Source organism: Protomyctophum parallelum (assembly GCF_964188405.1).
Source record: "Protomyctophum parallelum genome assembly, chromosome: 15".
Lineage (NCBI taxonomy): Eukaryota > Metazoa > Chordata > Actinopteri > Myctophiformes > Myctophidae > Protomyctophum > Protomyctophum parallelum.
The window spans coordinates 49,265,580-49,278,612 of NC_139710.1; the positions used below are offsets into that span (position 1 = coordinate 49,265,580).

General features: G+C 43.7%; 1 protein-coding gene across 1 annotated transcript in view; it reads left to right on the forward strand.

Annotated features, from left to right (window-relative positions):
- Positions 1-13,033, forward strand: part of adgrd2 (adhesion G protein-coupled receptor D2) — a gene marked incomplete at both ends in the record, with an annotated part of 84,912 nt that overhangs the window by 26,850 nt on the left and 45,029 nt on the right. Inside the window, 3 exons of the mRNA XM_083783549.1 lie at positions 963-1,208; positions 3,226-3,858; positions 10,008-10,136. Coding sequence (XP_083639675.1) covers positions 963-1,208; positions 3,226-3,858; positions 10,008-10,136 — 1,008 coding nt within the window. The remainder of the gene's footprint in view (positions 1-962; positions 1,209-3,225; positions 3,859-10,007; positions 10,137-13,033) is intronic.

Here is a 13,033-nt window from a genome sequence, read left to right on the forward strand (position 1 = left end):
GTATGAATCTGATCTCGGTCAGAATGGGTTAAACCATAATGCATGGGTTATGCTGAATGTGGTGACGTGACTGTGAGGCAGAACCTTGTACACTTTGTAATTTTCCAATTGAAAACCTCGTATGAATCTGATCTCGGGTCAGAATGGGTTAAACCATAATGCATGGGTTCTCAACGTTCTCATGCCCATTGCTGAGAACCCCTGCCATAATGGATGGCATAAGATGTGTTGGCATGGTGTTATTTTTTTATTTTCAAGTATCTCACATACATAATGATGATAAATCTGTTCACATAATATTAAGTCTGAATGTATAATCTACATTTACTGTAATAAAATAAAGCGTACTGTAAATGCAGGTGCTGTGCACTGGAGAACCAACACATGCTGTAGCAGACAGTGGGACGGGCCCACATAATGGTGAGTGATGCTCCTGGCATTACATTACTAAATACTGCTTATTCAACTGTTTGGACTTCCCAAACACAGTCTTTAATAATTCATTTTTTTACATTTTACATCCAAGCTGTCCACCCATAACATTTTGACTGACATTTTACTCATAATTACTGTTTTCGCAGAACTTTTTTATCCAGTGTGGTAAAACTGTATTAGAATACTGAACATAATCTGCAATATAATCTAAAATATCATTATACTTTGCTGCTGCAATGACACTTTAACCCACACTCAATATAACTAGTATTGTGTGTGTGTGTGTGTGTGTGTGTGTGTGTGTGTGTGTGTGTGTGTGTGTGTGTGTGTGTGTGTGTGTGTGTGCGTGTGTGTGTGTGTGTGCGTGTGCGTGTGCGTGTGCGTGTGCGTGTGCGTGTGCGTGTGCGTGTGCGTGTGCGTGTGTGTGTGTGTGTGCGTGTGTGTGTGTGTGTGTGTGTGTGTGTGTGTGTGTGTGTGTGTGTGTGTGTGTGCGTGTGCGTATGTGTGTGTGTCCTTGCCCCATGCAGAAGACAAGCGGCTGGTCCACCTCACATCGGAATGGGCCTACCAGCTCATCAACGAGTCCTTGCCCCTGTCACGGGCGGACGCGTTCTGCGTGGGACATTTCAGCTCCCTGGTCACCCCCAGTCAGCTGGAGGAGCAGCAGGGGGTCTGGGAGCTGCACAAGCAGGCTGGCCTGCAGGTCTCCCCCGTCTGGGTCAGGGACCCCAGCAGAGATCAGCTCTCCAAGCCCGTCGCCCTCGCACGCCAATGTGAGTGGAGCCTCTGTGCAGTGCTTATATATGCTGTATAGTTCAGTGGGTCTCAAACCTTCTCAGGTCAAGGACCCCCACATTGACACTTATTAGACCGCAGACCCCCATTTAACCCATTCTGACCTGAGATCAGATTCATACGAGGTTTCCACTGGACACACACTGGTCTGATTAACCCATTCTGACATGAGATCAGATTCTAAAAGTGTCAGTCGTTCTTCGATTTTTCAAAAATAGCAGACCTACAAGCTCGTATCGCGCCACTCGGTGGCGCGATATGATCTGCTATTTTTCAATAGCTAAAGCATAACATGATGCCGACACCAAAATGGGTGCCCGGTCAGAATGGGTTAAAGAGACATGCCAGGGACCCCCATAAGAGAAGATTTTGATGGCTCTAGCAGTGATTCCGAAGCATATTAATTTCATGGACCCCCAGTTTGACATGCATTAGGCTACGGGCACCCATTTAATGACATTTGTAATCTCTGGCACACCAATTTATATTGTAAAAGCCTATGTTCATTTAACTCTGAGAGTGTACAAATGGAACCAAATGGACCCGTTTATTTGGACACTCAGAGTTACAGTCCCATAAGGGGTCCATTTGGTTCCTAACTATCATTTAGCTGGGGACCCCCTGGAACTCCCTCAAGGACCCCTGGGGGTCCCTGAACCCCACTTTGAGAACCACTGTTAGACTGTTGTAGTTAGACTCTCTGATAGCACTCTTTCCCACCAATGTGCCCTTTAAGCACTTTCACATTGGAGTATATTTGGGCATGGGGGTCATTATGGACTTCAGATATTTCTAATATAGCATAAATAACATTGGAGTATATTTGGGCATGGGGGTCATTATGGACTTCAGATATTTCTAATATAGCATAAATAGCAGATCTACAGAGTCACAATGCATCACAATTCAATTTTCAATTTGCTCTATTGGCATAAGAAAACATACGTTTTACATTACCAAAGTGTGGCATCTGTCATAGTGTCAAGTGTACAGTATATTCATAGTGTCAAGTGTACAGTATATTCATAGTGTCAAGTGTACAGTATATTCATAGTGTCAAGTGTACAGTATATTCATAGGGTGTAAGTGGTTGAACAAATCACTTAGCCTCAAAATGCAGTAGATGTACTGCTCAGTATACGCTAGCCTAGTAGTGTGTCTGGAGACCGTGGTTGTGCTTGGCAGCTCCCCAATGACGTAGCTGAATGTGGTGACGTGACTGTCAAGGCAGAACCTTGTACACTTTGTACCAGCTCAGTGGCCTTGTGGTTAGAGTGTTAGCCCTTTGACTGGGAGGTCGGGGTTCGATCCCCGGCCGGATCATAGCAAATACTATGAAAAATGGGACCGAATGCTTGGCACTCAGCATCAAGGGTTGGATTAGGTGTAAGTCCCTACGACATACTAGTGTCAAGGGGTGTACTAGTACATCAAGCTGCCTCAAGCTACATAAACAGGAGATAGGCTCCTGCCCTATGGGCCTCATGGCTACAGAAACAGGAGATAGGCTCCTGCCCTATGGGCCTCATGGCTACAGAAACAGGAGATAGGCTCCTGCCCCTATGGGCCTCATGGCTACAGAAACAGGAGATAGGCTCCTGCCCTATGGGCCTCATGGCTACAGAAACAGGAGATAGGCTCCTGCCCTATGGGCCTCATGGCTACAGAAACAGGAGATAGACTCCTGCCCTATGGGCCTCATGGCTACAGAAACAGGAGATAGGCTCCTGCCCTATGGGCCTCATGGCTACATAAACAGGAGATAGGCTCCTGCCCTATGGGCCTCATGGCTACAGAAACAGGAGATAAGCTCCTGCCCCTATGGGCCTCATGGCTACAGAAACAGGAGATAGGCTCCTGCCCCTATGGGCCTCATGGCTACAGAAACAGGAGATAGGCTCCTGCCCCTATGGGCCTCATGGCTCTGCAAGGTTTACTTATATGTACACTTTGTACAGATGAGTCAATGATTCTCCTTCATACCCTTCCTTGTAGATTCGCAGTTTCCAGCTCTGAGCTTCCCCAAGGAATCCCCGAAGGGCTTCGCCCGCGTCAACATGTCCTTCCCGGCGCTGCCGGCCGTGAGCGTGTGCATGCGTGTCCAGTGGGACCCCGAGTGGGACCAGGTGTCCACCATCTTCTCCTACGCCGCGCCCGTCTTCACCAACGAGTTCCAGCTGCGCGGCCAGGTGGACAAGAAGGGCCAGCGCATCCTGCTGGCGCTCATCATCCAGGGCCAGCACCGCCCGTACAAGTCGTTCCTGCCCAACGACGGGGCGTGGCACCACCTGTGCGTCACCTGGCGCAGGAGCGACGGCTACTGGGCGATCTACGTGGACGGCCAGAGGAGGGACACGGGCTCCGGGGCGGACACACCCCGGGACATCCACGCAGACGGGATACTCATCCTGGGCCAGGACCAGGACTCGTTCGGCGGGAATTTCACGGAACCCTTTGTTGGAAATGTGACGGACCTGAACATTTGGAATATCTCCCTGGAGAAAGGGCAGCTGCAGGCGCTCAACGCGTGCCTGCCCCTGACGCAGGAGGTGCTTTTCAGGTGGAACACCAACAACATCAGCTTTGACTCCGTGGTGAAGGAGGTTCCAGCCATGATCTTCTGCCCAGGTACAGTGAACCTCCCTACACACACACACACACACACACACCCACACACACACACACACACACACACACACGTTTTATTAACACGGCAGAGAGAGAGAGAGACTATAAGTGTGAACACATCTCTTTGCATAAGTGATGCGCATCCCTATAGGTTGTGATGGCCCTTCGTGTCCCTTTGACTTTTATTGTAGACGGATTGTGACAAATGTAGCTAATCTGTTACTAATCTATTATCAGTCAGGTCCTCCTCCTTTTGCAATGTAAAGTCCATCTATACGGTACTACACAGTGTGTTCATTCTTAGGGCTGTCACGATTATGCATTTAAGTTAACGATTCATTGTCACATGTGTATACACGTCTTTAGAGTCAACACCACGGGGTCCCTTGGACGTGTACAGACGTCTTTTTTCATTCATATCAAACCGTTTTATATTATAATATTTTCTTTTATTATTATTTTGGATCTTCAGTGATCTCCTTGTGTTTGGCACATGCTCGCTGCCGTTCACTTCCTTGTTTACGGCAAGGACTGTCTAAAGAGGACGGGACGCGAAGACCGTAAGGGCGCCGCCATGTTGCTCACATGGTGCTCCATGGAAGGAAAGAAACATGCTCAGTTGAGACCAAGGAAGCTGAACGAGGAAGTGATGGCTGCATAAAGCCCATTGCGCATGTTTCTTTCCTTCCATGGAGCACCATGTGAGCAACATGGCGGCGCCCTTACGGTCTCTGCGTCCCGTCCTCTTTAGACAGTCCTTGGTTTACGGCCCCACTAAAGTGGCTCATAACTCTCAATCTATGGTGCGAATAACAGAAAAAAAAAGTTGCCTGGAATTGTCTGAGGGGAAAGTTTTGAAAATTGTCTGTACAGTCAGTATGGCCACCATTGACATCCTAAAAAGTTTCCTTTTGCATGCGTGACATGTCAAACTAGGGGGTTTTCACGATGCTGAATCCATTGAAGAATTAGTTTTGCATAAAAACACTTATTGGGCTAAATTTGGCCATAGCCCCACTTGTGCTGACCTCATCACATTTTGTGATGACGGCTATGGCCGTTTTTAGCCCAAGGAGTTTTTTTATGCAAAACTACGTAATGCTTGGAATGGATTCAGCATCATGAAAACCCTCTAGTTTGACATGTCACATGCTACTTAAAGCATATGTATGCATATATACTATATAGTGCTATATGTCTACATAAAATGCTATCTAAGTTACATAAGTTGAGCCTTTGCATACGCCTGTATTAAGGTCGTCGGGGCTAAGTGCAGTTCTGATTGTAATTGGAAGTGCATTCCATAGTTTTGGAGCCAGAATAGAGAAGAGTTATGGACATGTGGAGCGTTTTGTCCCGGTGTTTTAGTGAAGCTTCCCTACAATATATGTAATAATTGTGACGGGCCTATAGTCTTTCGGGAGAAGTGGAAAGAATTTAATTGGAATTGTAATTCAGACCTTCATCAGCCATGAAGGATGCCTGAACCTCCGAAACGTTGCTCAATGAAATGCTGTAAGTGAAGACGGTGTGTGTGGGATTCCACTTTTTCTACTTATCCAGTTCTAGTTATGCGACGCACCTGTCCTCCGTAGGTGTGCATAAGGACTTTTTTCCTTCTAGGCCTATATAGGGCTCAAATTTCGTCACCCTTATCCCTAAACTTCTTTGCCTTTTTTTACTATTGTGCAAATCATTTTTGAATACCGTAATTTCCGGACTATAAGCCGCACCTGAATATAAGCCGCACCAGCCAAATTTAGGGAAAATCCCATATACAAGCCGCACCGGACTATAAGCCGCACCGGACTATAAGCCGCAGCTACGTTAGCTCAGAGCCTGAGATGGCTCTGCGTTAGCTGTAAAAATCCATAGATTAGCCGCACCGTTGTATAAGCCGCGGCTTATAGTCCGGAAATTACGGTAGTTAAAAATTAAATGGCCAGTCTACAAGCTCACAATGTGTCAATGTAGATTGGCTAGTTGAACTATTCAAAAATGTTTTTCAAAATAGTAAAAAAAAAAAGAATCGGCAAAGAAGTTTAGGGATAAGGGGTTTAGCGGTGACGAAAATGGAGCCCAGAGTCTTGAGAGAAATGTCTCAACCAGTGGCATGAACACTGAAGTGACACACACACACACACGCACGCACGCACGCACGCACGCACGCACGCACGCACGCACGCACGCACGCACGCACGCACACACACACACACACACACACACACACACACACACACACACACACACACACACACACACACACACACACACACACACACACACACACACACACACACACACACACACACACACACACACACACACACACACACACACACACACACACACACGCGCACGCACGTGCGGAATCCGTATATTGTCCAGCTCCTCCTCCTCCTTGTGTGTCTCCGACCGTCTCGCCAATGAAATCATTCTGGGTGATTTCCCCCCTAAAGAGCCCCTGTTAACCCAGTTATAGTGTGAGACCCTCACCATAACACACACCACCACCACCACCCCGAGACCCTCACCATAACACACACCACCACCACCACCCCGAGACCCTCTTATCTCTCGGTCACCGGAGGAGACATGATGTTAGCATGGATGACTGCACACAGTGGAGCACACAGCTGGGAGGCAGTGTTGCCATGTCGGCTTATTATAAGCGACTTTTGTCTTTTTTTGGGGGGGCTGTGTAGTTGCTTATTTGTTCTTGTTTCCTAATGTCGTTGTTTAAACCAGTGATTCTCACACATTTTCACATCAAGGACCTCCAGGTTAATCTATTTGTCCAACTATAAGCACCCTATCTAGAAATATTTTGTGCCAGGAAGGAACCCCCATTCAAGATAGTCCACATTTTGTCACATTTTATTTCCCATGATTGTTTTGAAAATAGCAGTCGCATAATTGCGACGCGTTGTGAGCTTATATAGGTCGGCTATTTTTCAAACAGCCCAGTCAGGTTTCTTTTGGGCTTGTTTTTGTATACCCGGTCTCTTATTTCTCTCACAGAATCTGGCATTTTTGGACAGGAGGCAAAGGTTTGGGCTTGTTTGTCTCCTGTCCAAAATGCAAGAATAAATGACTGAAATGCAGTCTTGGTGTGTGCGACCCATTACCGTTATTTAAATATGATTTGAACGGGTAACGCACCTTAAGTCAGAGAGTGGTTGTCACATGAAGAGTCTCTCACAATCTGGCAACACTGCTGGGCGGTGGAAGAAGAAAGTACTCACATTTGTTTTACTCAAGTAAAAGTAGCAATACTACAATGTAGGAAAAACTGTTGTTACTTGTTAAGTAAAAGCCCAGTATTGAAATTGTACTCGAGTAAAAGTAGGCATACAAAAGTATTGGCATCAAAACTAAGTGGGCAACTCATTATGCAGAATGTACAACGTCCCTTTTCACAAAATGTATGAAACATATTTAGAAAACTGCAGATCTACAAGCTCACAACGCGCCACAATGCGTCGCATCGTGTCGCGTTTGAGCTTGTATAGCCAAAGTATAGGGCTGAAGTGCATGGTTGTATGTATGTACATTTTCTACAGCATAGTACTAATATCTAGTACTAAATCTATCTAGTTTTAAAATATTTGTCTCTGAGATGTTGTGGAGTAGAAGTTAAAGTTTCGGGGGAAAAATGGAAATACTCCACTAAAGTAAAACGACCTAAATCATATTGTACTTAATCCATTTTGACCTGAGAACTGATTCTCCAAAATGTCTTCTAAATCATGACAGTTTTCAGGAAAAAAAAACTCTGTTTCTATGTCAGTGGTGCTCAACCTTTTCTACGTCAAGGACCCCCAGAATTATCTGTATTTGGCTGCGAACCCCCATCTGAAAATATGTTGTTCCAGGGACCCCCTCAGAAGCAAAGATTTGAGTTAAAAAACGTTATAATATAATTATATTCAAAGATTTGTGCCACATTTTCACGATTTTTAATAGCTTAAAGTATGACTTAATGCTTAAAACACCAAAAGGGGTTCCTGTCATGAATGAGTTTTACTACAGTACTTGAGTAAATGTACTTATGCACTGACTCCACCACTGGGTAGGGGGATTCCCACATGCCAGATGCATGAAGGAGAAGAAGAAGAATAGGGTTTGAGACATTCTGGGCGTAACAAAAGCTTTTCTCACTAACTGTGTGCATGGAGGGCTTTATGGCCATGTGAAGAGCAGACCCATTTAGCTACATTGTTTGGTGCTTTGTTTTAGTCGGCGTGACAATGACAGATTGAGGTAGTTTTCTGTGCTTTTTTTATTTTATTACTTTCAACCAGTGTTGCTGCTGCCCGCCATGTCTGCTTATTCTAAGCCAGTGGTTCTCAAACATTTCCATGTCAAGGACCCCCACATTTACACGTATTAGCCCATGGACCCCCATTTCAGTTGAAAAGATATGGCATGCAGTGACCCCCAAGATTTTTAAGGCTCTAGCAGTAGCAGCAATGATTATAAAAAATAAATAAATTCAAGGACCCCTAATTGACATTAGTGATTAATCGGCAAACACATCGGTATCGGCCGATTTTAGTTGTTTTTAGATTAATCGGCATCGGTTCGATTAATCGGTCTGTCTTTACAGATAAACAAGCCCAAAGTAACAGCTTGAACAGATCTACAAGCTCACAATATTAAATATAATAAAGGTATTTAAGTTAAATCTGACTTGCCTAAGCCTGCAGTGCAGACACCCATTTTTCAGAATGGACAAAACAAATTTCAGTGTAAGCTGACAATTAAGTTGTATCATATTGTATTATCATTTTTCAATACAGAATGAGATCATATATATCATCGGTACTATCAGTTATCGGCCATTACAGCAATTAATTATATCGGATATCAATATCGGCCAAAATGTCTCATCGGCACTTCCCTAATTGACATGCATTAATAAAAATTAAAAAAGTTTGTTTCGCTCATTTTGGGCCGGAACCCCTTTTGGTGTTAGCATTATGTTATGCTTTAGCTATTGAAAAATAGCAGATCTACAAGCTTGTAGGTCTGCTATTTTTGAAAAATCAAAGAACGACTGACATAGAAACATAGCTATTTCAGAAAACTGTCAGGATGTAGAAGACATTTTTAGAATCTGATATCAGGTCAAAATGGTGAGTGAGACACAGACAGCTAGCCATGTTTTGGCTTTCTGCTTGGTGGATTTCTAACCTATAATGTTTTCAGATGCATACTGTATGTTAGCGTACTGATTACATGTAAAATAAGTAATACTAATAATACACTGTCTGGATGTCATCTTGAATTAGATTAAAAACGTATTAGTTCTGTAATCAAAATTATTTACAATTCAGGCATTTAGCACTAAAATCAGCTGTGATTGCAGGAACTTACAGCTAGTATATGGGAATCAAACAGGCGAATGGAATCAAGATTAATTTATATTCATTCAAGGGTAGTACTAGTAGCAGTACGTCATCACGCTGCAGGTTTTCATTCAAAGGAAGTAATTAAAATGGGCTTTTTATGGACTTTTGATGGACTGCATAAGTATATGTGCATTTCTGTATAGTATATATACTGTACGTGCATGATTGTATTTAGGAGAGAGGAACATGTGTTTGTCAGTTTGTCTGAGATTGTGCGCTGGAATAATAGCAATGATAGCATTTCTGTAGGCTTAGATAGCATCTGATACAGACTTATAGCATGTTATGTAGACAGCACTATAATTGCATTGTATATAGTCATAGCACGCCATAGTACATATGTATAGCATAGTAGTATATATATATATATATATAGTTTATATGTATAGTCTCATAATATAGATATTCCACTGTTACTTTCTTAGCTTACGCATGTTTTATGATAAATGCTTTTTTGTGATGTATTCCCATGCTTTTTTGTTCTTGCTTAATGTAAGTCGCTCTGGATTAAGAGCGTCTGCTAAATGCCTAAATTGTAAATTGTAATTGTAAATTGTGTGTGTGTGGTGTGTGGTGTGTGGTGTGTGTGTGTGTGTGTGTGTGTGTGTGTGTGTGTGTGTGTGTGTGTGTGTGTGTGTGTGTGTGTGTGTGTGTGTGTGTGTGTGTGTGTGTGTGTGTGTGTGTGTGTGTGTGTGTGTGTGTGTGTGTGTGTGTGTGTGTGTGTGGTGTGTACAGTAGTGGGTCCACAGCAGAGACAGCTGCAGGGCTGCACGGTTCTGGGCAACTGGACAGAAGTACAGCATCCTCTGTACGGTTTGGCGGACTGCTCCAAACCGCTGCCTTTCATCTGCAGGAGCAGCCGAGGTGAGCACACTGTTAACTGTCTTTAGAAAGGCTGATTGATTGATTGATTGAAAACACGCTCGATCCTCGCCTCCTATAAAGGTAACCTCAGTAAAACTATATGCCTAAACCTAACCTTATTCCTAAACCCAACCCGACCTCACAGAAATACGTAAGTAAGTACGGAGTTGCAATTCCGTACATACACGCCCAGAAAAACCCCAAAAACCTCCGTACATAATATTACACCGACTACTGTTTTGACTATTTTACGGAAGTGCTATTTCACCGTGGCTGGGTCGGTCGGGCTGGGTGAGTTGGGGGTTTGACATTATTTACTATTCTGTCCATATCGGGTTACGAGTCGGACGGCCGTGGCGTGCACAGACATTTAGAGGGGCAGGTGCTCAGTGGCGTGCACAGACATTTAGAGGGGCAGGTGCTCAGTGGCGTGCACAGACATTTAGAGGGGCAGGTGCTCAGTGGCGTGCACAGACATTTAGAGGGGCAGGTGCTCAGTGGCGTGCACAGACATTTAGAGGGGCAGGTGCTCAAGTGAAAAGAAAGGGCACCTTGTGCAGCGCATGGAACCGGCCAGTTGTCTTATTAGTGTGAGATTTATAGATGTTGGGGCATGAATAATATATTTGAAGCTTTTTTTTAAAATCAAGAATTGATCAATATCATCATGGTCCACATACTGTACAGTGTACACTGTAAAGAAATATATATATATATTATTATTTTTCAAAAAGGCACATAGCTGTCCAGAGGGCAAGGGCAGGTGCTCTAGCACCACCTAGTGTCTGTCTATCTGTGTGCGCCACTGTCGGACAGGGCTGAGTCGGCCCTATAACTGACCTTCGCAAAACGCTCGACACGGCACCTCACAGGCGACTGTGGCGTCTCCCAGTGTGGCGTCTCCCGTGGCTCAAGTTCGGTAGAGACGGCGTGGTAGTTTGGTAGAGATGGATTTACGTATTTCTGTGAGACTGGGTAGTAGTAGTCCTAAACATAAACTCAGTAAAACTATGCCTATAAACCATACTTATTTCTAATCTTAACCTCATTGAAACTATGCCTAACCCTAAACTTATTCCTAACCTAAAGATGTAAAACAAGAATACAAGAACCGCTGGGGGGGGGGGGGCGATCCAAGAAATAATTGGGGGCGAGTGTGTTTCAGGGTGAGCCTTCCGCTTGACCATTGATTTAACCCATTCTGACCGGGCACCCATTTTGGTGTCGGCATCATGTTATGCTTTAGCTATTGAAAAATAGCAGATCTACAAGCTCATATCGCGCCACCGAGTGGCGCGATACGAGCTTGTAGGTCTGCTATTTTTGAAAAATCGAAGAGCGACTGACATTTCTAGAATCTGATCTCAGGTCAGAATGGGTTAATACTGTATTAGTCAGAAATGTAGACTAATGCAAAGGTACAGTCAGACATTAAGGCTATAAAATGATCACTTTGGTTCTAAAGATTGGTCCGTCATTTTTGTTTTTACCACATGAACCCTATAGCAGCCCCTGGTCTAGGCATGTCATAAAATGCAACGCTTTAGTGTAAAAGCTAATTATAGCCCCCTGGGGCAAACCCTGGTCAACTAGGGTTTAAGTGGTTCATATATGAAAAGCCTCTTTCTGCTTCTTTGTACCCTCATGTGCCCCTCCCTCCCTGGCCTGTAGAACACAGCATTATAGTGGCAGTAGCTTTTTAAGTCAGCTCCTCATGACACTGGCCAATTAACTCTGGTAAAAAAAAAGGGAAAAAAAGTGCTAATTGCAAAAAAGCTTGCTGATCCGGCCCCTTTTAGTTAAAAAAATGCCTATCTGTTAGGGCTGTGAATCTTTGGGTGTCCCACGATTCGATTCGATTCCGATTCTTGGGGTCACGATTCGATTCAAAATCGATTTATTCGATTCTACGATTCTCGATTCTCCAAAAATGATTTTTTTTTTTATTCAAAAGATTTTTTTTCCAGATTCGAAACTATTCTCTATTCAAAATGATTCTTGATTCAATACATAGGATTTCATCACAATCTACTCCAGCCAACTGAAGTGATTAACTTGAAAATGACTGAAGACATGATGTTTACTGTAAGGGTGAGGGTTAGGGTGAGCTTACATTTCATATTATAAACACCATGTAGTGATATGACTGAAGACATGATGTTTACTGTAAGGGTGAGGGTTAGGGTGAGCTTACATTTCATATTATAAACACCATGTAGTGAAAACTCCTGTAACTAACCAGAAATAAAATCTAAAAATAATAATAATAATAATAATAATAATAATAATAATAATAATAATAATAATAATAAATAATAATAATAATAAAAAAATCGATTTTTGGAAATTATGAATCGATTTTGAATCGTTCATAACGGGAATCGCGATTCTAATTAGAATCGATTTTTTTTGACACCCCTACTATCTGTTGAGATAGGCATTTTTTTAACTAAAAGGGGCCGGATCAGCAGTGTGACTTGGGTTTTTCTTTTTTTTCTTAGGCAAAAAACCCTTTCGGGTCCATTTGGTCTCATTTCACACTCAAGAGTTAATGATCTACACGGATTCTTATACTGTAGATTCTACAGTATAAGAATCCATTTGGTTACCAACTTCAGCATTTAGCTGCATGGGGACCAGCTGGAACCTCCTCATTTAGCTGCATGGGGACCAGCTGGAACCTCCTCATTTAGCTGCATGGGGACCAGCTGGAACCTCCTCATTTAGCTGCATGGGGACCAGCTGGAACCTCCTCATTTAGCTGCATGGGGACCAGCTGGAACCTCCTCATTTAGCTGCATGGGGACCAGCTGGAACCTCCTCATTTAGCTGCATGGGGACCAGCTGGAACCTCCTCATTTAGCTGCATGGGGACCAGCTGGAACCTCCTCATTTAG